Source organism: Salvelinus fontinalis, chromosome 13 (assembly GCF_029448725.1).
Source record: "Salvelinus fontinalis isolate EN_2023a chromosome 13, ASM2944872v1, whole genome shotgun sequence".
NCBI lineage: Eukaryota > Metazoa > Chordata > Actinopteri > Salmoniformes > Salmonidae > Salvelinus > Salvelinus fontinalis.
The window spans coordinates 48930335-48956540 of NC_074677.1; the positions used below are offsets into that span (position 1 = coordinate 48930335).

At 44.3% G+C, this 26206-nt stretch overlaps 1 protein-coding gene and 1 pseudogene across 34 annotated transcripts in view; both read left to right on the top strand.

Moving 5' to 3' along the window:
* Positions 1-24781, top strand: part of LOC129868843 (protocadherin gamma-C5-like) — a 138984-nt gene extending 114203 nt beyond the window's left edge. For 16 of the 34 annotated variants that reach the window (XM_055943145.1, XM_055943136.1, XM_055943140.1 and 13 more), the window contains exons 2-5: positions 18482-18543; positions 20403-20459; positions 21475-21584; positions 22441-24781. In XM_055943145.1, coding sequence (XP_055799120.1) covers positions 18482-18543; positions 20403-20459; positions 21475-21584; positions 22441-22688 — 477 coding nt within the window. In that variant the 3' untranslated portion in view covers positions 22689-24781. Of the gene's footprint in view, positions 1-7133; positions 9723-13740; positions 16965-18481; positions 18544-20402; positions 20460-21474; positions 21585-22440 lie in introns of those variants that run through there. The other 18 variants (XM_055943157.1, XM_055943151.1, XM_055943155.1 and 15 more) reach the window with 5 other exon arrangements.
* On the top strand, positions 898-3862 carry LOC129868851 (protocadherin gamma-C5-like; annotated as a pseudogene).
* Positions 24782-26206: the final 1425 nt, after the last annotated feature.

Here is a 26206-nt window from a genome sequence, read left to right on the forward strand (position 1 = left end):
CCACAGCCACAACATCAAGATGGCTCTATTTAAAAAATTCATGAAAACAAACATGAGCTTTTTGGTCTTAATTTAAGGTTTTGGTTACGCATAAGGTTCGCAGTGTGGTTAAGGTTAGGGTTAGGTTTAAAATCACATTTTAAGAAGGTAAATTGTAGAAATGGGCAGGGTTTATGACTTTGTGGCTATGGTAACTAGTGACGACCACTACCGTGGTGCTGAAAGTGAAAACAAATGTACGCGTTCTTCCAGCACATTGATTCTGACTCAACGGCATACCTTATTTATGTTGTTATAGGATTTTGTGCTATTTAAAACAGTGTTTTTCAGCAATATCATATAGGCCTACATGCAAATTATCTGTAGCCAAGAATTTTTCATGTGTTCTTCTGAAACTATTGCTTCTCCAAAATACAGTAAAATAACTCATACATTGCCTAAAAAAGATCATAGCCAAATACTAATGCAGTGCGATTTATGGATCAAAATGAAAGGTTCCACGTGTGCATCTTGTAACAGTCAATTCATGAAACCCTAAACTGTCCCACATGTACAGTGTTACACTCTTCCAGGTTTATCCCAGTTTGACCACATATCCAGTTTAATCAAATATCCCATTGATAAATGCATGTTTTAGGACATAAACAAAGATTCAGTTCAAATGATTATCCTATGATTTGTGTGCCCCACGAAAATACAAAGTAATCAAGCCAGTTCATCTCTATCTCTATGCCTGCCTATTACATGAACTCTCAGCCTAAATCTTTGGCTCCACTGTTACTTTAACTCAGAGCTGCTCCTAATAGTAATCTATTGGAGCTCTGTAAACCAATCATGTGCCGAACTGTACAAAGAGATCTAGTCCCTCCCCCAGCCACAGCACCATATCCCCTACAATGAACAGAGCTGGGAGAGACATAGCTGGGCTCACATCGATGTACAAGTATTGGATTTAGCCGTTAATTTAAGAAATTGCTGGGTATTTAGTAATTGCATTGCATTCTCTTGCGATGTGTGACGGATCAAGTGCTTTATCTATTGCACGCTATTGGTGGAGATGTGGACGCTAGTCAAGATTAAGATTTTTCCATGGCTGGCACTATGGATGTTCTTTCTCTTGTGGAATACAATAGAGGCGCAGACTCGATACACCATTCCCGAGGAACTGGACGTGGGCTCTGTTGTTGGAAATATAGCTAAGGACTTGGGCTTTGACATCGCTAAGATCTCTGATCGCAAACTGAGGATAGCCCCCGGGGCTGGTAAGCCATATTTCGCTGTGGATTTGGGAAAGGGCGAGCTCATTGTAAATGAACGGATAGACAGAGAGAGTCTGTGCGGACAAAGCGTGAGTTGTTTGTTACCACTGCAGGTTATCATTGAGGATCCACTTCAGTTTTATCGAGTTGAGGTTGAAATACTGGATATAAATGACAATTCTCCACGTTTCAAGTCAGATGAAAACACAGTAAATGTGGCGGAATCAACTCTACCAGGGGCAAGAATTCCGTTGGAAACGGCACAGGACCCGGATGTTGGAGCAAATATGCTGCGCTCTTACACCTTGAATACAAACGACTTCTTCAAGTTGAATGTTAAGAATAGCAGAGACGGAACAAAGATTCCTGAACTTGTTCTTGAAAATGCCGTTGACAGAGAGAAACAGTCGGTCCACCATCTCATTCTTACAGCATTTGATGGAGGTTCTCCTGCTAGATTGGGAATAGCGAAATTTACAGTTATCGTTTTAGATAACAATGACAACGCACCAAGTTTTGAGCAAGACTTGTATGAGATCCATCTTAGTGAAAATACCAATCCTGGAACGTTAGTATTGACTGTTAAAGCTGACGATTTAGATGAGGGCTCTAACAGTGCTATAGTTTATTCATTCGGGTCACAAACACCAGATGACGTGCAAAAACGTTTTGCTATCGACCAAGAGACAGGAGAAATAACATTGTCACACGAGTTAGATTACGAAATTGGTCCCTCTTACAAATTTGATGTATGTGCGAGAGACAAAGGCACGCCATCTATGGAGGGGCACAGCGATGTTCAGGTGACGGTTATTGATGTTAATGATAACTCACCTGAGATAACCATCACCTCCTCACCCAAACCCGTTAGAGAGGATGCCCCAGTAGGTACCATGGTAGCACTAATTAGTGCAAAGGATTTGGACTCGGGAGAAAATGGTCAAGTTTCCCTTCGTATGTCTTCAGATTACCCTTTCAAATTAAACCCCTCATTTGCAGATCATTACGCACTAGTAACACATGCAACTTTAGACCGGGAGAAATATCCTGAATACCGTATTGAGCTTGAAGCATCGGACTCAGGGTCCCCAGCTTTGACCTCCATCAAAATAATAACAGTTAATATTTTAGATGTTAATGACAACCCTCCAGTTTTCTCCCAACCTTCTTACACTGTTTACGTCAGAGAGAACAATGCTGCTGGATCAATAATGTGTTCAGTGTCCGCTTCAGATCCAGATATAGGTGAGAATGCGAAGATCTCCTATTCTATATTAGACTCTAAAGTACAAGACGTGTCTGTCTCCTCCTATATTTACATAAACTCGGATAACGGCAGCATCTACAGCATGCACTCGTTTGACTATGAGAAACTGAAGGTGTTTCAGATACAGGTCCAGGCAAAGGACCACGGCTCTCCGTCTCTGAGCAGCAACGTCACGGTTCATGTTTTTATCCTGGACCAGAACGACAATGCACCCGCTGTTATTTACCCTTCCACTGTCATGGGCTCTGTCTCCCATCAGAAGATGCCCCGGTCCGCTAAAGCAGGCCACCTCACCACTAAGATATCGGCAGTGGACGCAGACTCGGGTCATAACGCCTGGATTTCCTATAGGCTGGTGGAGGCCACAGACTCGTCTCTGTTCAGTGTAAATCTTTACACAGGGGAGGTAAGGACTAAACGCGCTGTTTCAGAGCAGGATGACTCCTCTCAGAGGCTGCTTATAGAGATACAGGACAATGGGGAACCGGTCCAGTCTGCCACAGTCACAGTCAACATACTGTTAGAGGACGGGCTCCACGAGCCCATCTCGGACTTCCGCCAGAAAACATCCGAGCCCAGCAAGAGAAACAGTAAAATCACCTTTTATTTGATCATCTCTCTGGCCTCAGTGTCCGTTTTGTCTTTGTTGACTTTTCTTATCTTAGTGGTGAAGTGCGTTAGAAACAGTAGGAGCAGCTCGAGTTGCTGTATCAGACGGGCTGACTCTGGCGGATACAAGAATCCAAACAGAAACCTGCAGCTCCAGCTCAACACTGACGGCCCTATTAAGTATGTGGAGGTCCTGGGAGGGGACATGTTGTCTCAGAGCCAGTCCTTCAGGTCGTGTCTCTCTCCAGTGTCCGAGTTCAGTGATTTCACCCTCGTTAAGCCCAGCAGCACCACTGACTTTAAGGACATGATAAACGTGCTTGATGCATCATTACCTGACAGTGCGTGGACGTTCGAGAGCCAGCAGGTGAGCACATTGTTTGAAATCCTAATTGAAAATAAACGTGCTATTGTTTCCATAGATATATTCGCCTTACAATGCATAATATGGCTGTTTACCGTATATTTCATTTCCGCGCTGTCCATTGCAGCTGTTCTGAAAGTGAAAAGGAACGACCGATATTTATTGGCATATTTTTACTGTCTAGATTGTTACTTGGATTCGTAAATACTTTTCTTGTACTCTGCAATGAAAAGAAAATTAATAGCATCAGGAGTTTCGTTTTGTATTTTCTTCTTTCAGTTATTTTACTTCCATTGATACTTTTCACGTGAGGTTTCTAGCATTCATTTGAACTTAACATTTTTTTAATCGTTTTTTTGCTTCGTTGTCTAACCTCATTGGTTCAGTTTGCCAATGTCCTCTACCCTGGGTTTTCACTAGTTACCACATCTACAAAGTCAAAATGACTATACGCGATTGTAGAAATTCATGAAAACAAACATTATCTGTTTGGTCTTAATTTAAGTTTAAAGTCGTGCATAAGGTTAGCAGTGTGGTTAGATTTAAAAGCACATGTTAAGTAGAGAAATTGGCGCGGTTTTAACTTTTGTGGCTGTGGTAACTAGTGACGGCCACTTACCGTGGTGCTAAAAGCGAAGACAAACCTATGTATTCCTCATGCACATTAATTCTGACTCAAAGGCATACCTTATTTATGTTGTATATGAACTGGAAGACTTTTGCTATAGCATTGGTTTGCTATTTTAGAACAGTGTTTTTCAGCAATATGCTGTGGGCCTACATGCAATTTATGTGGATACTAAATTTCGCTATAATTTCTCATGTGTTCTTTTCAATGTATTATTCATCCATAGTTGAAATACACTACGATAACTCATACATTGCCTAAACAATGTAGCTTAGCCAAATACTAATGCAGTGGGATATATTAATTAAAACGAAAGGTTCCACGTGTGCATCTTGTAACAGTGAATTCGTGAAACCCTAAACTGTCCCACATCTACAGTGTTACACTCTTCCAGTCTGCTGTAAACAAGCTCTCACAGTCTCACGTCAGAATTAGATGTTCATCCATGGTTCTCAAACGTTACATTTCGAAGTGTTTAAGGTTACGTTTAGGAATGAACAGCCGCATTTTTAAGTTTAGGCATTGACTCTGAATGGTTAAGGTTTGGGATAGGCTTAAAACAATTATCTAAAAAAAACTTTATATTGCTGGATTTCAACATGCAACCTTTTGCACCTGGCCTGCGCGAGGCAGAGGCAGATGCTTACTCCTATCCACCATTCCCGTCCACAACAGAAACCTACTTGAAGGTAACAGCACTCACCGTTGCCTCTAGTGGCTGGTTTCCACTTCATCTCCCGACGTCCTCAGACATTGATGAACGTCTAATACTTACTTGTATCACATGTGACCTGGCTGGATTCATCACAGTTTGATCACATAGCCAGTTGTATCACATATCCCATTGATAATTACATGTTTTATAACATAAAAACCACTGTGGCATTCAGTTCAAATAATTGGCCTATGATTTGTATGGCGCACTAAAATTCAAAGTTCATCTTTATCTCTATGCCGGCCTATTACATGAATTCTCAGCCAATGTTCCCTCTAATATTTTTGGGCGCTGAGCAAATTTCAGGTCAGCTGAGCGCAAACTATAACGTTGTAAAAAGTCTGTGCAACTTCCAGCATGCGTTTACTGTGAAAACTGAGGCTGTACCCACATTAAGTTACAGTTTTAACATTGGCCAAGTCGGCTGCTGTGGCTATTTGATCATAATGTAGGCCTACCAGTGTGGCTGACAATCAAAAACAATGGAGAAAACGCATCCCATAACATTTTAACATAGAAATAGCGGTTCTATCATTCAGCCTACAGTAGCAGACAATCTGTGTTCAATGTAGGTCTACATTCCAGTAGACTTTTGAAAAAAACATGTAGGGCTTGACATGAACCTGTTTATCCACTTGTCCTTCAGACAGGGAGGTGACTGGAAATGTTGTTGTGTTGTTTGATGCAAGAAACCACTTTACAAAATAAAATGAATTGTTATTCCCCTACCGTTATTACAGAGAATCTGAAAAAGTATGCTACCCTCTGCCTATTGGCTATTCAAGCCTGTCTCAAACACAGCACTTCCCCTTTAAGACAAAAAAAACTCTTGACCTGACTTGCTTTTCAAAGATGTCTGAAATGCACAGGTTTTGTAACCTTAACCTACAAATTATCTATAACTGTGTTAATAACTCACTATCAAAGGATATGAACAAAATGTGCACATGTGGCTACATGCAGCTCTTGCTTTGATCTCAAAACAAGCGCATCTACTCACGACCACTCATGCTGTAAACACAGTCCAGTTAAAAATAAATGGCACAGATCCATATATGGCAATGGTCTGTTTGCAGATAGACCTACTGCAGCTCTGATTGATTATGCCGCACCGGCCTGTGTAGAGTACGGGCTGAGTCCTGTATTTGTATTTACTATGGATATACCCATTAGTTCCTACCAAGGCAGCAGCTACTTTTCCTGGGGTCCAGCAAAATTAAGGCAGTTTATACAATTGTAAAAACATTACAATACATTCACAGATTTCACAACACACTGTGTGCCCTCAAGCTCCTGCTCCACCACTACCACATATCTACAGTACAAAATCCATGTGTACATGTGTGTATAGTGCGTATGTTATCGTGTGTGAGTGTGTGTGTGCATGTATCTGTGCCTATGTTTGTGTTGCTTCATAGTCCCCACTGTTCCATAAGGTGTATTTTTATCTGTTTTTTAAATCAAATTTTACTGCTTGCATCAGTTACTCGATGTGGAACAGAGTTCCATGTAGTAATGGCTCTATGTAGTACTGTGCACCTCCCAGTCTGTTCTGGACTTGGGGAATGTGAAGAGACCTCTGGTGGCATGTCTTGTGGGGTATGCATGGGTGCATTCGGTGCATTCGACATGTCAACACCTCTCATGATTACAGCTTGTGATGAAGTCAATCTCTCCTCCACTTTGAGCCAGGAGAGATTGACATGCATATTATTGATATTAGCTCTCTGTGTACATCCAAGGGCCAGCCGTGCTGCCCTGTTCTGAGCCAAGTTCAATTTTCCTAAGTCCCTTTTTTTGGCACCTGACCGCACGACTGAACAGTAGCCCAGGTGCGACAAAACTAGGGCCTGCAGGACCTGTGTTCTGCCTACAACAATATCTGTCATAGTTCGTTTTCTTTCAGGATGTTGCATTGAAGTGGCTAATATTGCTTTGACTCAATCACAATTGTCACAGTAAATGGAAACGTTGATAGTGTTAACTAACAGGGAAAACAATTGAAAGTTCAATATTATGCTTCTCTCCATGTGATGATATTACCTCTGCGCTCTTCGTGGCTGTCCCGGAGGAGCTGCGCAGCAGTCTCTGGGCTACGGCCCCTGCTCGCAATTTAGAGGGAACATTGCCTCAGCCTATATCTTTGGCTCCACTGTTACTTTAACTCAGAGCTGCTCCTAATAGTAATCTATTGGAGCTCTGTAAACCAATCATGTGCCGAACTGTACAAAGAGATCTAGTCCCTCCCCCAGCCTCAACACCATATCCCCTACAATGAACAGAGCTGGGAGAGACATAGCTGGGCTCACATCGATGTACAAGTATTGGATTTAGCCGTTCATTTCAGCAATTTCTGGGTATTTAGTAATTGCATTGCATTCTCTTGCGATGTGTGACGGATCAAGTGCTTTATCTATTGCACGCTATTTGTGGAGATGTGGACGCTAGTCAAGATAAAGATGTTGCCATGGCTGGCACTATGGATGTTCTTTCTCTTGTGGAATACAATAGAGGCGCAGACTCGATACACCATTCCTGAGGAACTGGACGTGGGCTCTGTTGTTGGAAATATAGCTAAGGACTTGGGCTTTGACATCGCTAAGATCTCTGATCGCAAACTGAGGATAGCCCCCGGGGCTGGTAAGCAATATTTCGCTGTGGATTTGGGAAAGGGCGAGCTCATTGTAAATGAACGGATAGACAGAGAGAGTCTGTGCGGACAAAGCGCGAGTTGTTTGTTACCACTACAGGTTATCATTGAGGATCCACTTCAGTTTTATCGTGTTGAAGTGGAAATACTGGATATAAATGACAATTCTCCACTTTTCATGTCAGGCGAGAACACTATAAAAGTGCCCGAATCAACTCTATCTGGTGTTCGGTTTCGTTTGGAAACGGCACAGGACCGTGACGTCGGGATAAATTATTTGCGCTCATATTCTCTGAATAAAAATGACTTCTTTGCTTTGAACGTTAAAAACAATAAAGACGGCACAAAGGTTGCCGAGCTTGTTCTGGAAAAGGCTGTTGACCGGGAACAGCAGCCGGTGCACAACCTAATTCTTACTGCGGTTGATGGAGGTACTCCGGCAAGATCTGGAACCACGCATGTTACTGTGATGGTGATAGACATAAACGACAATGCGCCTATTTTTGACCAAGACTTGTATGAAATCCAACTGAGTGAAAATGCAATACCCGGGACATTAGTATTGACAGTTAGAGCCAACGACTTGGATGAAGGCCCAAACAGTAAAATAGAGTATTCATTCGAATCGCATACAGCAGAGTCCATTCAAAAGCTATTTGTAATCAATGAAGACACAGGAGCTATTACTTTAACCGACGCATTAGATTACGAAAAAAGTCCTTCATATAAATTTGATGTATGCGCGAGAGACAAAGGCACGCCATCTCTGGAGGCACACAGTGGTGTCCAGGTAACTATTGTAGATGTTAATGATAACTCACCTGAGATAACCATCACCTCCTCACCCAAACCCGTTAGAGAGGATGCCCCAGTAGGTACCATGGTAGCTCTAATTAGTGCAAAGGATTTGGACTCGGGAGAAAATGGTCAAGTTTCCCTTCGTATGTCTTCAGATTACCCTTTCAAATTAAACCCCTCATTTGCAGATCATTACGCACTAGTAACACATGCAACTTTAGACCGGGAGAAATATCCTGAATACCGTATTGAGCTTGAAGCATCGGACTCAGGGTCCCCAGCTTTGACCTCCATTAAAATAATAACAGTTAATATTTTAGATGTTAATGACAACCCTCCAGTTTTCTCCCAACCTTCTTACACTGTTTACGTCAGAGAGAACAATGCTGCTGGATCAATAATGTGTTCAGTGTCCGCTTCAGATCCAGATATAGGTGAGAATGCGAAGATCTCCTATTCTATATTAGACTCTAAAGTACAAGACGTGTCTGTCTCCTCCTATATTTACATAAACTCGGATAACGGCAGCATCTACAGCATGCACTCGTTTGACTATGAGAAACTGAAGGTGTTTCAGATACAGGTCCAGGCAAAGGACCACGGCTCTCCGTCTCTGAGCAGCAACGTCACGGTTCATGTTTTTATCCTGGACCAGAACGACAATGCTCCCGCTGTTATTTACCCTTCCGCTGTCATGGGCTCTGTCTCCCATCAGAAGATGCCCCGGTCCGCTAAAGCAGGCCACCTCACCACTAAGATATCGGCAGTGGACGCAGACTCGGGTCATAACGCCTGGATTTCCTATAGGCTGGTGGAGGCCACAGACTCGTCTCTGTTCAGTGTAAATCTTTACACAGGGGAGGTGAGGACTAAACGCGCTGTTTCAGAGCAGGATGACTCCTCTCAGAGGCTGCTTATAGAGATACAGGACAATGGGGAGCCGGTCCAGTCCGCCACAGTCACAGTCAACATACTGTTAGAGGACGGGTTTCACGAGCCCAACTCGGACTTCCGCCAGAAAACAGCCGAGCCCAGCAAGAGAAACAGTAAAATCACCTTTTATTTGATCATCTCTCTGGCCTCTGTGTCCGTTTTGTCTTTGTTGACTTTTCTCATCTTAGTGGTGAAGTGCGTTAGAAACAGTAGGAGCAGCTCGAGTTGCTGTATCAGACGGGCTGACTCTGACGGATACAAGAATCCAAACAGAAACCTGCAGCTCCAGCTCAACACTGACGGCCCTATTAAGTATGTGGAGGTCCTGGGAGGGGACATGTTGTCTCAGAGCCAGTCCTTCAGGTCGTGTCTCTCTCCGGTGTCCGAGTTCAGTGATTTCACCCTCGTCAAGCCCAGCAGCACCACTGACTTTCAGGACATGATAAACGTGCTTGATGCGTCTTTACCGGACAGCGCGTGGACGTTCGAGAGCCAGCAGGTGAGCGCAGCTACTTTATAATGTGTTTTTATTACCACCGGACTGTATCGTTCTTCATTTATGAATTTATGACTGTATCTCCTGGAACTGTGTTTTACCACTTTTATTCATTTCGATTCTATATAATTGGGTTGTTTTGCAATTCAGTCTTTATGACAGCGTTTAAAGCTCGAATAATGTATAGATGTTTTGCATTGGATGCTTCTCAATCCATCACATCCGCTGATGGCGCACTTTCGCATATGCAGTGAAAGGTGACAGGGCTGGAGCACTGTTAGTCAGACCATGAGACATCCCGAAAATCGCTCTTCTGTCAAAAACGTCTATAGCGTCCAAACGGTTTGGCTACAAACTATTATCACCGCTCTATGGAAAGATGAGACTCCCACTGACTAACGACATTATAAACGTGCTTGATGCATCTTTACCTGACAGTGCGTGGACGTTCGAGAGCCAACAGGTGAGCCATAGTAAAAGCATTAATTTGAGTGACATAATATCACTAAAAAGAATTATGAGTAGGAACGCATGACTTCAATGTAATTTTTGCTCATCATAAATGTGAAGCACAATTTTAAGTGAAAATAACATGATGAAAGCATAACGATGCTTTTTTCCCATCACACTGTCAGTTCCCTTCTTTCCCCGCATGGCTGTGTTTTCCACCAGGCCTGCATGCTATTTGCGCAGTCGAAGCTATCATTTTTTCTTTAGCCCATTTCTTTACTAGAACGTCACAAACACATAAATCCCACAGAGTTTTAAAGAACCTCAACATTTCATAGGTTCGTGGAAATTACGTATTTTTATACTAATTATGAATGCAAGTTTTATTCTCAAATAAACATAACAAATATATCTGTGACATAAATGAGGAGTAATTAATGAGCATGGATATGCGCCCAGGAACTGGTATCTTGGTTCTTATCCACGCGCGCAGAGAAGGGTTGTACATTTCAGCACCATGGACAGTGACACGCGCTCTCCACTGGCCCCGAAACCGTCAGCGTTGTGTTTTGTTGCTGCATCATGTCCCACACATCTACCGGACACATGTTCACTTTAAGTAAATTTAACACGGTTTACTTTGACCTCAGATAAAGGGTTATTACTTTTATTATCACTGTCATTATTTCATAACCATTCGTGCAATGGGGAAAAAAGGCATTTTGTATTACCTCATGATTATATTTCCATTTCTTCATGAAATATGATCTGATGTGTTAGCAGGGTTACAACGCATACTCCCACAGCAGAAAGCTGGCTATGACTTTAAGAGCTACTCTGTTTTCAATTGGTTTATATAGTGCTGCGCTGTGCACCAATAGCATGCTTAACTGTACAAAGAGATCTACTCCTTCCTCCAGCCACAGCACAGTAGCCCATACAATGCACAGAGATGGTGAGAGACGGAGCTGTGCTCAGCCATTCATTCACAATGGAATTAGATACTTGGTTGAAAAGGAGAGGTGATCAATAACAATTTCGTTGGAATATTTTATTTTAAGCATGTTTTCCACATGTTATTTTTTCGGGATATAGCAATATGAAGAAATTGAGCTTGAAGGAGAGAACGTGCCTCAGTGATTGGAGAGGACTAATGCAATGGCTGTTGTGTTTCTGTTTGTCTTGGAATAAAGCAGGAGCCGAGATTCGTTATACAGTTCCGGAGGAACTGAGTTTGGGATCCGTGGTTGGAAATATAGCAAAAGATCTGAGGTTGGAAGTATCAGAGATTTCTTTCCGTGAAATGAGGATAGCGTCTGTGGCTGGTAAGCAGTATTTCAGTGTGGATTTAGGTAAGGGCGAGCTAGTTGTCAGCGATAGAATTGACAGAGAAAGTCTGTGCGGACAAAGCGCCAGTTGCCTCTTGCCATTAGAAGTCATCATTGAGAACCCTCTGCAGCTTCACAGAGTGGAAGTTGACATTCAGGATATAAATGATAATGCTCCTCATTTTCAATCATCTGAGCGCACATTGAAAATAGCAGAATCCACTGCCCCAGGTTTGCGATTTTCTTTGGAGAGCGCGCAGGATCCTGACGTTGGCGATAATTCTTTAAAATCGTATACTCTCAGCAAAAACGAACATTTCAGCTTGGAAATAAAGGATCAAGATGACGGAAGAAAAGTTCCGGAATTATGTCTGGAGAAAGCTTTGGACCGAGAGAATAAGGCTCGACATCAGCTGTTGTTAACCGCCCTTGATGGTGGCTCTCCAGTTAGATCTGGGACCTCACAGATTATAATTATTGTCTTAGATAACAACGATAACAACCCCATATTCAAGCATCCGTTAAACAAAGTATCTCTAAACGAAAACACTCCTCAGGGAACGTCTTTCCTAAAGGTCGAGGCAAACGATTTAGATGATGGCCCAAATGGAGAGATCGAATACTCTTTTGGTGACCATACTGCACAGTCTGTAAAGGCTTTGTTTGAAATTGATCCAAAAACGGGGGAAATGTATTTGAAGGGTACGCTGGATTACGAGAGCACTCCCTCATACCGAATCGAAATTATTGCTCAAGACAAAGGCATGCCTGAGATGGAAGGACAGTGCAACGTTCAGATTGACGTCATAGATGTCAATGATAACTCTCCCCAAATTAGCCTTACATCTAAACCAAGCCCAGTGCGCGAGAACGCACCCAAAGGGACTGTGGTGGCTTTGATTAGTGCACGGGACCCTGACTCTGGAGACAATGGAAAGGTGACACTACAAATCCCACCAAGCTATCCTTTTACATTGGAACCTTCCATCTCCAGTCATTACGCACTAGTCACCAATGGTGTTCTGGATCGTGAGACGTTCCCAGAGTATAGCATAGAGATAACGGCTACTGATGCGGGCTCCCCTCCGCTCACCAGCAAGAAAACCATCCCAGTCCGTATTCTGGATGTAAACGACAATCCACCTAGGTTTCCAGACACTGCGTACACTGTGTACGTCAATGAGAATAACACACCTGGTTATATTATATGCTCCGTGTCCGCATTGGATATGGATTTTGGAGATAACGCCAAGATCTCCTATTCTATATTAGACTCTAAAGTACAAGATGTGTCTGTCTCCTCCTATATTTACATAAACTCAGATAACGGCAGCATCTACAGCATGCACTCGTTTGACTATGAGAAACTGAAGGTGTTTCAAATACAGGTCCAGGCAAAGGACCACGGCTCTCCGTCTCTGAGCAGCAACGTCACGGTTCATGTTTTTATCCTGGACCAGAACGACAATGCACCCGCTGTTATTTACCCTTCCACTGTCATGGGCTCTGTCTCCCATCAGAAGATGCCCCGGTCCGCTAAAGCAGGCCACCTCACCACTAAGATATCGGCAGTGGACGCAGACTCGGGTCATAACGCCTGGATTTCCTATAGGCTGGTGGAGGCCACAGACTCGTCTCTGTTCAGTGTGAATCTTTACACAGGGGAGGTGAGGACAAAACGCGCTGTTTCAGAGCAGGATGACTCCTCTCAGAGGCTGCTTATAGAGATACAGGACAATGGGGAGCCGGTCCAGTCCGCCACAATCACAGTCAACATACTGTTAGAGGACGGGCTCCACGAGCCCATCTCGGACTTCCGCCAGAAAACAGCCGAGCCCAGCAAGAGAAACAGTAAAATCACCTTTTATTTGATCATCTCTCTGGCCTCTGTGTCCGTTTTGTCTTTGTTGACTTTTCTCATCTTAGTGGTGAAATGCGTTAGAAACAGTAGGAGCAGCTCGAGTTGCTGTATCAGACGGGCTGACTCTGACGGATACAAGAATCCAAACAGAAACCTGCAGCTCCAGCTCAACACTGACGGCCCTATTAAGTATGTGGAGGTCCTGGGAGGGGACATGTTGTCTCAGAGCCAGTCCTTCAGGTCGTGTCTCTCTCCGGTGTCCGAGTTCAGTGATTTCACCCTCGTTAAGCCCAGCAGCACCACTGACTTTCAGGACATGATAAACGTGCTTGATGCATCATTACCTGATAGCACGTGGACGTTCGAGAGCCAACAGGTGAGCATAGACTGACTATGGTGACTGACATTCAGTCAGCACTCAACCCTCATGTGCATAAAAGGAATGAGGACAGTGCTGTATTGTTGATTAATAAGCGGATGAATGTGGTACATAATGCATATAAGTCAAGGTATCAAGCATTTTATTCTATAAGTGTGCGTTTGTGATGGTATTGGCCTACAATTGCTTTAAATATTTATTAACTGACTCAATTGAGTTGCCATATGCAATTGGGTTATGATGTATGCATTGTTTCAGTTTCTATTCGTGAAGGCTCAGATAATTATTCTCCTGCTGGCACAAATATCGATTTACCAGATGTAGCTAAGCTTTTGCATGTTCTTTTTCCAGAAGTCCAAGAGAAAAAGGAAGACACTGTTGTATTGTATTATCTCCCCAATCTTTTCTTTTTTATTTGGCCCTCTTCTTCCTGTATTCCTTTACGAAAGTAACATCTGTTACTCTTAAAATCAGAACCAGTCTTTTATTGTGACTGTGTTCGTGTGTGCGTTCGCCCGCACGCGCGCTTATAGCAGATGTGACACAATGAATAGGACCCGCTTGTATTGTACTATTGAAGAGTTGCCTGTCTTTGTTTGGAGACCCAGGCACCTCCTCTGAAAAAAGTTTCCATTCAGTAGCTATAGGAACTTTGCGCGTCAAAGGAGTCGGTGTTAGCTTCTCCTCACTTATTTATTTTGCAATATGATATTTTACATTTATTGAAGCTCTAGCAGACTTATTTTTTAACCTGTGTGGTTCAGAATAAAGTAGGATATTTCCCTGACATGAGGAGTTGAACAATGGGAGTTTTGGACACAAGGAGAAAGGCCGCGGGAAGGTCTCTGTTCTGTCTGTTTCTCTCAGCTTTATACAGAGCATCATTTTCCGCTGAACTTTCTTATTCCGTACTAGAGGAATTAAAACCGGGGGCTTTTGTCGGGGACATAGCGAAGGCCTTGGGCCTCAACATACCAACGCTTGTAAACAGAAATCCACGAGTTATGTCGGAGTCTAATGCCAAGTATTTTGACGTGAATGCGAGTGGAGTTTTAGTTGTCAGACAAACCATGGACAGAGAAAGTCTTTGTGGATTAACTTTGACATGTTCTCTTACTGTTCAACTTGTTCTTCAGAACCCTCTGGAATTACACCGTGTTGTTGTGGAGATAGTGGATGTAAATGACAATTCTCCTCAGTTTCCATCAGGAAATATTTATCTTGAAGTGTCTGAGGCGGCTGCGCCGGGCACTAGGTTTGGTTTGGACAGCGCGCAAGATCTATACGTAGACATCAACTCATTACGCACATTCACTCTCAGTCCTAACGACTGTTTCATATTGAAACTTGAATCAAAAAGTGATGGCAGCAAATTCCCCGAGTTATTATTGGACAAACCGCTAGACAGGGAAAAGCAGGCGGTGTTTCACCTGCTACTTACGACTGTAGACGGCAGACAGCCACAGAAATCAGGGACTACCTCTGTTGTTATCGATATACTAGATGTCAATGATAATGCCCCGGTATTTGACCAACCAATTAAAACTGTTAGTTTGTTTGAAAACTCTCCACAGGGCACTTTAGTGACTAAACTCAATGCATCGGATGCTGATTATGGTCATAATGGAAAGATATCTTACCTCTTTAGTAAGTACACCTCAGAAACAGCGCTGAAACTTTTCACTGTGGATCCCAAAACTGGAGAAATCCGAGTGAAAGGGGAGGTTGATTATGAAATGTCGGACATTTATGACATCACTGTGCAAGCCAGGGATAGAGGGACCCCTGCCATGGAGTGCTCCTGCCACATTAAAATCAAAATAATAGACGTGAACGACAACAGTCCGAAGATCATCATAAACTCACTATCTGAAATGGTCCAGGAGGATGTGGAATCAGGCACTGTTATAGCTCTGATTAGTATCAGGGACATGGACGCTGGTAGAAACGGGGAGGTTAACGTCCACATCCCCCCTGGGCTGCCATTTAGGTTGATATCCCCCTTTGAGGAGCACTATACCCTGGTGACAGACGGCCCTTTGGACCGAGAGGCTGTGTCTGAATACACCATCATCGTGACAGCCACAGACTCCGGCTCTCCCCCTCGCTCTGCACAACAGTTCTTTATGATCACTCTTTCAGATGTAAATGACAACGCCCCCCTCTTCTCCCAGTCCTCCTACTCTGTTGATATAGCGGAGAACAATGCCCCTGGTGCGCTCATTCTGACTGTGTCTGCGTTCGACCAGGACCTGGGCCAGAACGCTCACCTCTCCTTCACCATCCTGGAGAGTGAGGTGCACGGCTCGCCTGTGTCCTCTTTTGTCTACATAAACTCTAACAACGGGAACCTGTATGCAGTGCGAGCCCTCGACCACGAGCAGATGAATGTGTTCCGGGTGCAGGTGCAGGTTAGGGACGCGGGGACACCTGTACAGAGCTCTAACGTGACTGTGCATGTGTTTGTGATTGATGAAAATGACCACTCTCCTGCCCTGATCTACCCCGCTCCGCCCCCAGACGGTGTGCTGCAGCTGTCTGTGCCCCGCTTCGCTAGCAAAGGCCACCTGGTCAACAGGGTGGTGTGTGTGGACGAAGACAGTGGGCACAACGCCTGGCTCTTCTACAGTCTCTCTGGGAGGGATGCAGGGCTCTTTCATGTTGGGGCCCACAGCGGGGAGGTGCGAACAGCCCGTAGATTTGAGGAGGAAGATATTACATTCACTATCATAGTGCTGGTGCAGGACAATGGTATGCCCGCTCTCTCCACCAGTGTGTCAGTCAATATTACTGTGTCTGAGAAGGGTACAGACGCGTCCTCTCAGATCAGGAGGGCTCCCTCCAGGCAACAGAGTGGGGGGTCTGGCCTCACCCTGGCTCTGATTGGCTGTCTGACCTGCGTCTCCATTGTGTGTTTGGTGGTAATTGTTGCCATGGTGATGCGCTGGATGAGATACAGAGGATACCTGACTTGGTTGGGCCTGGGCACCAGGCAGGCCCTTCACTCCCACTCTCATAAAGACCTCCACCTGCAGCTCAATAAAGACGGGCCTCTGCGCTACATGAAGGTGGTGGGGCCTCAGGAGCCGCACACACATACCTACAGACCCTGTTACCCCACCCTCTCCAGCAGTGACAGGGACTTTGTGTTCGTTAAGACTCCCATGATGAACCAGAACACTCTGAGTGTAACCCTCACCAACAAACACACTAGCAAAGCCAAAAAGGTGAGTTCTCTCAGAACGAATACCGTTTTCATTTCAGTTGGCAAAAGAGACAAGACCTGACTTAAACATGACTGTGTATTTGTGTTAGTGAACGCATGTGGGTGTTTAATTGTAAAGCACTCGTGGTTACCTCTCAGGCAAGTACAGAGTGATTTAATTGTGTTGAACTCTCAGCAAACTACAGACTGTTGTGTTTGGCAGTGAATCCTCTTGCCTGCCTGAGAGGAGGCTGAACATTTTATAGGACTGCAGGGGGAACCTCTCTGTAGTAGACAGGCTATTACAGTGAGAGTGTTCTCACTCAACATGTGTTCCTTTGCACAGTGATGGGGATGGGGAGGGACATGATGAGTAGGATGTGGGGGTATATGGCAGTACAGGTCATATAATGAGGATATTGGGGTCAGCTGTTGACCTTTGACTGCTTATTGAATGAGGTGAAGCTAATAGATTGGGGTTGTTGCCCTGAACCTATAGCCAGTAGCCACCTCTCATGACCTCACCAAACAGAGTGTCTGCCTCTCTCTCTGTCTGTCTATGACTCATTCCTTTAGCTGGCAACACTCGGAGTCAAGGCTCAGTCATACCTAGATGGAAATAGACCTTCATAAAGAGGATGGCCTTTTATTGGATCCTGAAAGGATGCCAGAATGGTTGACCTGCTTTAACCAGACTGATATTTGTCATATCGCTGAGCATTTCTGTGTATTGAACTGTATGACTCCTTAAAGCTTCATATAAAACGACAGTAATATCTGCTGCATGGCACATCACCCTTCATAGAGAGTAGTCCAGTGTATGAGAGTATTACAGTCCTGGCCAAAGGGCTTCTCTAGGCTTCAGGCCTGGCAGTGCTCTGTCCTTGTAATCCAGCCCAGGGTTTAGAGGATCAGTGGGGCAGGGCAGGGCTGCAGATTACTGCCGCACTGCCAGACTCTCTCTGACAGGCAGCACTGGCCAGTAGCACAGCCCTACTAAACCCATAGATGGAGCCTGGATTTGGCTAATGATCTAGAGTGTTGAATGAGATATATTGTATCCTAATCTACAGCAGATAAAGCTTGGGTGGACCACTTTTTTTGACAATATGTTGGGAGAACTCTAGTTAAAGCTTGATCCTTATTCAACTTGTTTTGAAGTTGCCTGTAACAGGAGTATGTTTGATGATCCTTCCTCTCAGCTGACTCGCTCTAGCACAGCACTGACACAATAGCTTGTTCAATAATTCACACACATTCTCTCACACTGCTCTCTCACACTGCTCTCTCACACTGCTCTCTCTCACACTGCTCTCTCTATCGCTCTCTCTACTACTCTCTCTACTGCTCTCTCTTTCTTACTCTCCTCTCCCCATGGCCCTGTGACATTTTCTTTCTTCATGGCCCACTGAAGGACAAAATGGTTTCCAGTGCTGATGACTGAAGATGATATGCCTCCATAGACATCAGTGGAGGAACAGCCTGTGTGTCTGCCACTACACATTCTAACAGTATATTTCCTCTCCTCTCTCCCTCCAGCAAAAACCACCCAACAATGACTGGCGCTTTACCCAGCAGGGACAGAGACCCGGACCCAGTGGGTAAGTGTCCAGCTCATTTAAATATACGCAGTACACACACACACACACACACACACACACACACGCACACACACACACACACACACACACACACACACACACACACACACACACACACACACACACACACACACACACACACACACACACACACACACACACACGTCTCTCGTACGTATACACGTTCACACTTGCATTTTACTTAACGTGAATTAATCATGTGTGACTATGATATGCATTCCATTGAAAGGCAGTTGTGTGTTTGAACAGACAGTACAGATTGGTTCCCCACTACGCTACGCAAAGATCCAATAACACTGGCACTACTGACGGGCAAAATAATGGGTAATCTAATGGCTGTTATACAGTGGTTGTGTTAGTAGAGTCCTACTAGTAGAAGTGATTTGTCGATACTGTGATGATTGTGAAGCTGTAAGTGTACTTACAGAAGAAATCAATGAATCGCAATCCGATGGCTGTAGTGTGAGTGAGGTTTGAGGTACAATGCAATGGTAGTTGTTGATGTGACATGTGGTGCCTCATTGATTTAGCAAAAGATCCTTGGATTATCTCACAGATCTCGGTTTAACAGATTGTGGCTCTACTGGTGGAGCAACTGTTGAGCATCTGAGTGTTGTGAAGTTATTAGCCACTGATTACATACCGTATCATTCATAGAAAGTGTCATAGTAGATTCCTTAACATAAAGACAATTACTTGTAATTTGTCATTGTACTATTCTAGTTCGTGCTGGCACAAAATAGAAGTTGATTCACTATGCACACTGTATATACAAAACTATGTGGACACTCCTTCAAATTAGTGGATTCGGCTATTTCAACCACACCTGTTGCTGACAGGTGTAGAAAATCGAGCACACAGCCATGCAATCTCCATAGAAAAACATTGGTAGCAGAATGGCCTTACTGAAGATCTCAGTGACTTTCAACCTGGCACCGTCATAGGATGCCACCTTTCCAACAAGTCAGTTCAGAAAATTTATGCCCTGCTAGAGCTGCCTCGGTCAACTGTAAGTGTTGTTATTGTGAAGTGGAAACATCTAGGAGTAGCAACGACTCAGTCGCAAAGTGGTAGGGCACACAAGCTCACAGAACGGGACTGCCGTGTGCTGAAGCGCGTAGTGTGTAAAAATTGTCTGTCCTCGGTTGAAACACTTACTACTGAGTTCCAAACTGCCTTTGGAAGCAACGTAGGCTGTTCGTCGGGAGCTTCATGAAATGGGTTTCCATGGCCGAGCAGCCACACACAAGCCTAAGATCACCATGCGCAATGGCAAATATCGGCTGGAGTGGTGTAAAGCTCACCGCCATTGGGCTCTGGAGCAGTGGATAAGCCTTCTCTGGAGTGATGAATCACGTTTCACCATTTGGCAGTCCGATGGACAAATCTGGGTTTGGCGGATGCCAGGAGAACGCTTCCTGCCCCAATGTATAGTGCCAACTGTAAAGTTTGGTGGTGGAGGAATAATGGTTTGGGCCTCATGATTCGGTCTAGGCCCCTTAGTTCCAGTGAAGGGAAATCTTAACGCTACAGCATACAATCGCCCAACATCAGTGCCCAACCTCACTAATGCTCTTGTGGCAAAATTGAAGCAAGTCTCCGCAGCAATGTTCCAACATCTAGTGGAAAGCCTTCCCATAAGAGTGGAGGCTGTTATACCAGAAAAGGAGGGCCCATGATTTTGGAATGAGATGTTTGACGAGCAGGTGTCCACATACTTTTGGGCATGCAGTGTAGTTCATTAGATAGAAACTGAACATGAACTTGGTTGGCTAATGAAGGAGTCCATCTGACTGGCATTGGACTGAAAGAGTGAGAGGTGATCATCTGTGTTTCAGCACGTACAGGTACAGCACCAGCACCCAGCAGAGATGGACACCGTACAGCAAGGCGAGGTAGAGTAGAGTGGCTTTGCTGACTGTGCAAGGCGGCGTCCTGCTCTCATACATGCTGGTGTCTGACAGGCTGTAGGCTTGGCGGAGCTGTGTGTAGACAAGCTTGGCTTCTGGCTGTTGAGCGTGTGATAATGTGTACATGCTCTTGCGGTCTAGCTGTGTTTTTAAAATGGGTCGAGGCTTTGTGGAGGTGTTTGTCGATGTGCAAAGCTCAGCATCGCTGCGTGGTCTGTGTTGTATACTTGGGTTTGGAGGCTTCGCTGAACTGTGTAGTTTGTCCTTTTATTCGTAGCGTAGATTTCCATGTCCCTGTGGTTCTGTCGGCCTGTTTCTGTCTATCTGTGTGTGCGAGTGTATGTGTGTAAGCTTGCGCGCATGTGTGTATGTGTTACTGACTCCCATATAGATGTAATAAACCCAACAAACTCAATTAAACATTTTCTCCACAATCCTACATTGTAGATTTGACCAGTGGCAAATTAAGGGATTGAGAAGAACAATGATAACATCTGATCAACAATCCAGTCTCTTATTGATGAAACATACAGACATTCTCTCCTCATCCCCCTCTGTTCTTTCTCTTTCTCTGACCCCCCCCCCCCCCCTCCACCCCTCCCCCCCACACACACACTCTCTAACACATAGCATAGGTACAAGGCACATAGCATCCGAACAGCATCTGGACAGCTCGTTTAGTCTCTACTCTGTGTGTGAGTGTCTGCTTGCATATTATGTCTCTGTGTTAACTATTAACATGTATAGTGCTTCCTGATCCAATGTCTTCTCCCAGCCTCCATCTCCTCTGTGCTCTGTGATGCAGGTGCTCACTCAAAATGGCTTCTGGAGGCTTGGTGTCGACATGCTGACAATCATGATGGGAGGAGGGTGTGTGTGTGTGTGTGAGAGAGGTTTAGATTATGTGAGAGTGTATGTGTTCATGAGAGTGAGAGTCACGGTGAAAGAGAGAGATTTGAGTGTATCTCTTATACTGACTCATCCCCCTCCTCTCCTCCAGAGCTGGCCCCCATCCTGACGGGGCAGGTGGTGCTATAGTTGGAACAGGACCCTGGCCCAACCCCCCCACTGAGGCTGAACAGCTCCAGGCTCTGATGGCTGTTGCCAACGGTGAGTCTGTGGCCTACATATCCCAGAAATCACATTTCCTTCTCTCTGTCTTCCGCTACCTCACAAGGTTACCTCCATGGATAGTTGTATGGGAGGGAAAGAGGGAAAGAGGGAAAGAGGGAAAGAGGGAAAGAGGGAAAGAGAAAGGGAAAGAGAGAGCATCTGTTCATGCATTCTAACAGAGAGGGGACTGGTGACACTGAAATATCTCTGTTCTCTGTTGAGGACTGATACTGCATACAAATGGGGAGATGGAGAGCTCTCTGCCACTGGGTAGAGCTACAGAGAGAGCCCTGTTAGAGAGCAGCATTTCAGGCACTAGATTCTTAGTGCATACGACTTGATTAGATCAGAGTGGCGGTTGATAAGGAAACAGCACATCCTTCCTTTGTGTGACCCCATTAGGACACAGAGAGAGAGAGAGAGAGTCTGCCAAGTACACATGTATAGAACACAGTGTGTCTCAGCAGTCTCTGTGTGTGAATGAACCAACGCACGAGGAATATGGGACACAGAGCTCTTTGTTTCAATGCTCCATAGCTGCAGTCACCCAGAAACCTGCACACTGCCTCTCTCTCTATTAGTGTGCAATTGGTCAGTTTAATCCTCAATTCCAAATTTTATTTGATGATATCTGAATGTACTGCGTTTAGTTGTTTACATCTGTTCTGTGTGAGAGAGCGGAGGTTCTATATGCTGTGAGTGTGGGGGAGGAAAGGGGCTGGTTTGGAACAGTGCTGAGCTGGAGCTGCAATGCAGTGCAGAAATGACCCTCAGTTAGGAGAGTTCCTCTCTCTTCACAGCATCACAACATACCCAGCTATAACCGTTTCTCCCTCCCTCCCTTCTCTCTCAGAGGTGAGTGAAGCGACAGCAACCCTTGGCCCCCGCTACAACGCCCAGTTCCCCATGCAGCATGTGCCCGATTACCGCCAGAACGTCTACATCCCCGGCAGCACGGCCACCCTGACAACCAACCCCCAGCAGATGATGCCCCAGCCGGCCCTGCAGGGCCCGCCTCAGGCCATACCCCAGGTCGATGTCCCCAACGCTGCCCAGACCCCCGCCAGCAAGAAGAAGACCACCAAGAAGGACAAGAAGTAAGCCAAGCTAACACCAAGCCCCATCGCCACATAAACCAAGACCCTGACCCCCATACTGCCGAGTGTCTTCCCTCATTGGAAGCCTTGATCTTTGTTTTTCTTATGCTATTCAATCTAATAGTTCAATCTGATAGTCCCAGAATTTTGGATGTTTGTGAGCATATGTCACTTTGCAAATGTTTTTAATGGGGAACCGCTGTACTTCTAGCTTCTATGGTCATCACAGCTTACTTCAGGCAGAGGTTATTGGTGTGTTCTATGCGGGGTGGGAGGGGGAGGAAGATTACATTAGATTTATATTGGATCCAGATGGATTTCAGGGACCTGGAATTCATGTAGTGACCTAGCTCTGTATTATAGCATTCTAAAGAAAAACAAACAAAAAAAACAAAACAATCTGATGGTTTGTTTTATTAAACCGTTTGATGTTTCTCTAAAATGCCAAGTAGTTCTGCTTCTTATGGTGACGGATTACGCGTACACCTTGTTAGGTTTCTTTAGAGAACTTGCTTTAGCTCTTTTTACGGGATGAAATAGACAAGACATGCATGATTCATCCTGAAGATGAAGAACCACTGAAGATGAGCCTACACTAACATGCTGTACATTTAAAAAAGAGGCTATCTTAACTTCATCAGGAAAGTACCAATGTCATGAGAATGCATACTGTAGCATTAACAACTTAAAACGCCTGTAAGGTTCAATGTAGTTATATGACTAGCAAGCAAAAGAACGGATGCTCATTTAATGTTACTTACAATGGTGACCATCAAAGTATATCCAGCTGCTTTTTAAAATCTTGCCCAAGCAGGATTCTGTGGTTATTTACATCACCCGAGCCACGATTGTCACCTTTTTCCATCATTATTGGTAGAATCCCGTAGAGTGGCATTAAAAGATAACTTTGTTCATATAATGTAACATTGTAAAGATGGATCAGTGTTTTATTAACTTAGAACCAACATTATTTAGATATTATATCAGCGTTGTTTTAACGTTGTATCAACATTATGCCAGGCTAGCCCAGTGTGATTGGCTCTGCACTGTGGGTTTCTCTAAGGCTCATAGACAGTCCTGCGACCACGCCCCCAGGGTTGGGTGTGTGGTAAGGACAGAGGAGGGGAAAGGGTGAACAGTCTCTGTCCTCTTGCCACATGTACAGTATCTCTCCGGCTATGACAGCCGGTAAATGTGCTCTCATCACCTCTTCAATTCACAGTCTTTATTCCTTAGTTCTCTAGGAGAACCTTGACCAGACCACATGTTCAGTACACTACAACTCCAGGCACTGTAGGATGTTCTGTATGGACCGTTTACAGAATCCTATGGATAAGCCTTGTTGTGGAGTTCAGGGCCATATCAGGACCATGGACAGAGACCATCTCTATCTCCACTTCTAGCAGCAGTCTGGGGCACAGATAATATTTTCAGTCCATCCTTTAACCTGCCAAAATCCCAGATGCACAGACACCCTGCCCCCATGTAAATAAGACACATAGCCAGTCTGTATGAATCTTAGAGAGACACATCACTCTCTTACCACAACCACACAGCTGGCTAGTATTGGAATGTTTTGAATATTTTTCAACAAAAAAAGATGTGTTCCAGATGAAATGTAGTGGTGTAGTGACTAAGAGTTGAGCTGACTGATTTAACCGAGCTGTAAATAAAACTCAAACTTTCAACAGACAGTCGTAGCTAGAGGCTTGTGAAATTTGTCGTGCATATTTTTGTGTTTTCTCTCTATCGCATTCTTTCTTTGGTCACTCCAAACTTTAAAGTGTAACACTCAACACCTAAATGTCTTTAAAGTGTGATTCCAATTCCCTGTACCTCTTCCTGTGTTTGTGATTTGAATCAATTGTTTATGCTAATGGAATGCCACCCTTGCTCATATGGATATAAATATATATGCATCTTCCGCTGGAATAGTCCTCTGTATTCTATTGTATTATCTTTGCTATTAAATTGCTTAGCGCTTCTCCCTGTTACACTCTTATTTTATATGCTAATATTTATATCGCTGTTTATTTGTTTGTTTTTGTTTACTCTTTGAACACTGACATTTCCAAATAAAAATGTATTCTAAAATCATGTCTTCTCCTTAGAATTGGTTGTGTTTTACTGATGAATGGTGTGCTGTTAGCTGGCAGGAGGCAGGGGATTATCATAGCTAGTGGCAGAGGCTATATTGGAGCCTGTCTGTTGGAGTTGACTGAACTGGTGCCATGGCTCTGCTAGAAGCATTCCACTCTTTGTTCAGCACAGTTTAGCCACAGACAGTGGCGTGGAGCGGGATCCTAACCCTATACCTACCGCTCACACATGCCTAGTTTTCCCCGTTTATGACATGCTAAACCTCACACACGCCTAGGTTTCCATGTTTATAACATGCTAAACTTCACACATGCCTAGTTTCCGTGTATATAACTTGCTAAACCTCACACGCCTAGTTTTCCGTGTTTATAACATGCTAAACCTCACACGCCTAGTTTTCCCCGTTTATAGCATACAAAACCTCACACACACACCTAGTTTCCCGTGTTTCTAGCATGCTAAACCTCACACGCCTAGTTTTCCCGTTTATAGCATGCTAAACCTCACACATGCCTAGTTTTACATGTTTATAGCATGCTAAACCTCACACACGCCTAGTTTTCCCCATTTATGACATGCTAAACCTCATACATGCCTAGTTCTCCCCATTTATAATATGCTAAATCTCACACACACCTAGTTTTCCCCGTGTATAACATGCTAAACCTCACACACACCTAGTTTTCCCTGTTTATAACATGCTAATCCTCACACACACCTAGTTTTCCCCGTGTATAACATGCTAAACCTCACACACACCTAGTTTTCCCCGTTTATAACATGCTAATCCTCACACACACCTAGTTTTCCCTGTGTATAACATGCTAAACCTCACACACACCTAGTTTTCCCGGTGTATAACATGCTAAACCTCACACACACCTAGTTTTCCTCATTTATAACATGCTAAACCTCACACACACCTAGTTTTCCCCGTGTATAACATGCTAAACCTCACACACACCTAGTTTTCCCCATTTATAACATGCTAACCCTCACACACGCCTAGTTTCCCCCCAGTTTATAGCATTCTAAACTTTACACGTCTATTGTCTCTTTTCTCCAGGGCATTCCAAACCTCATACATACTTAATAAGGTCCCTTGTCAACTCAGCACGTAGCAAGACCATCAATTTAAGTGTATCTCTTCAGCTCATGTATTGACAATATAGAATGACACGTGTGTGGATGAACTGCTAGCTGAGTGATGGATCCCAGTCCATTTTCCCCTCCATGCTCAGAAATCTCTTTTCAACCAAGATGAGCAGTTCTGTGGGCTCTTTAAATCCATAGCGCTCTGAATCAGACCTGACCTATTTTTCAGCCCACATTTCATCAACTGGGGAACGTGAAGGCAGAAAGACTTCAGAAAGACGTAAAACAGAATAGGGCTCTGTAGAGATTTGGGAAGTAGATCATAAA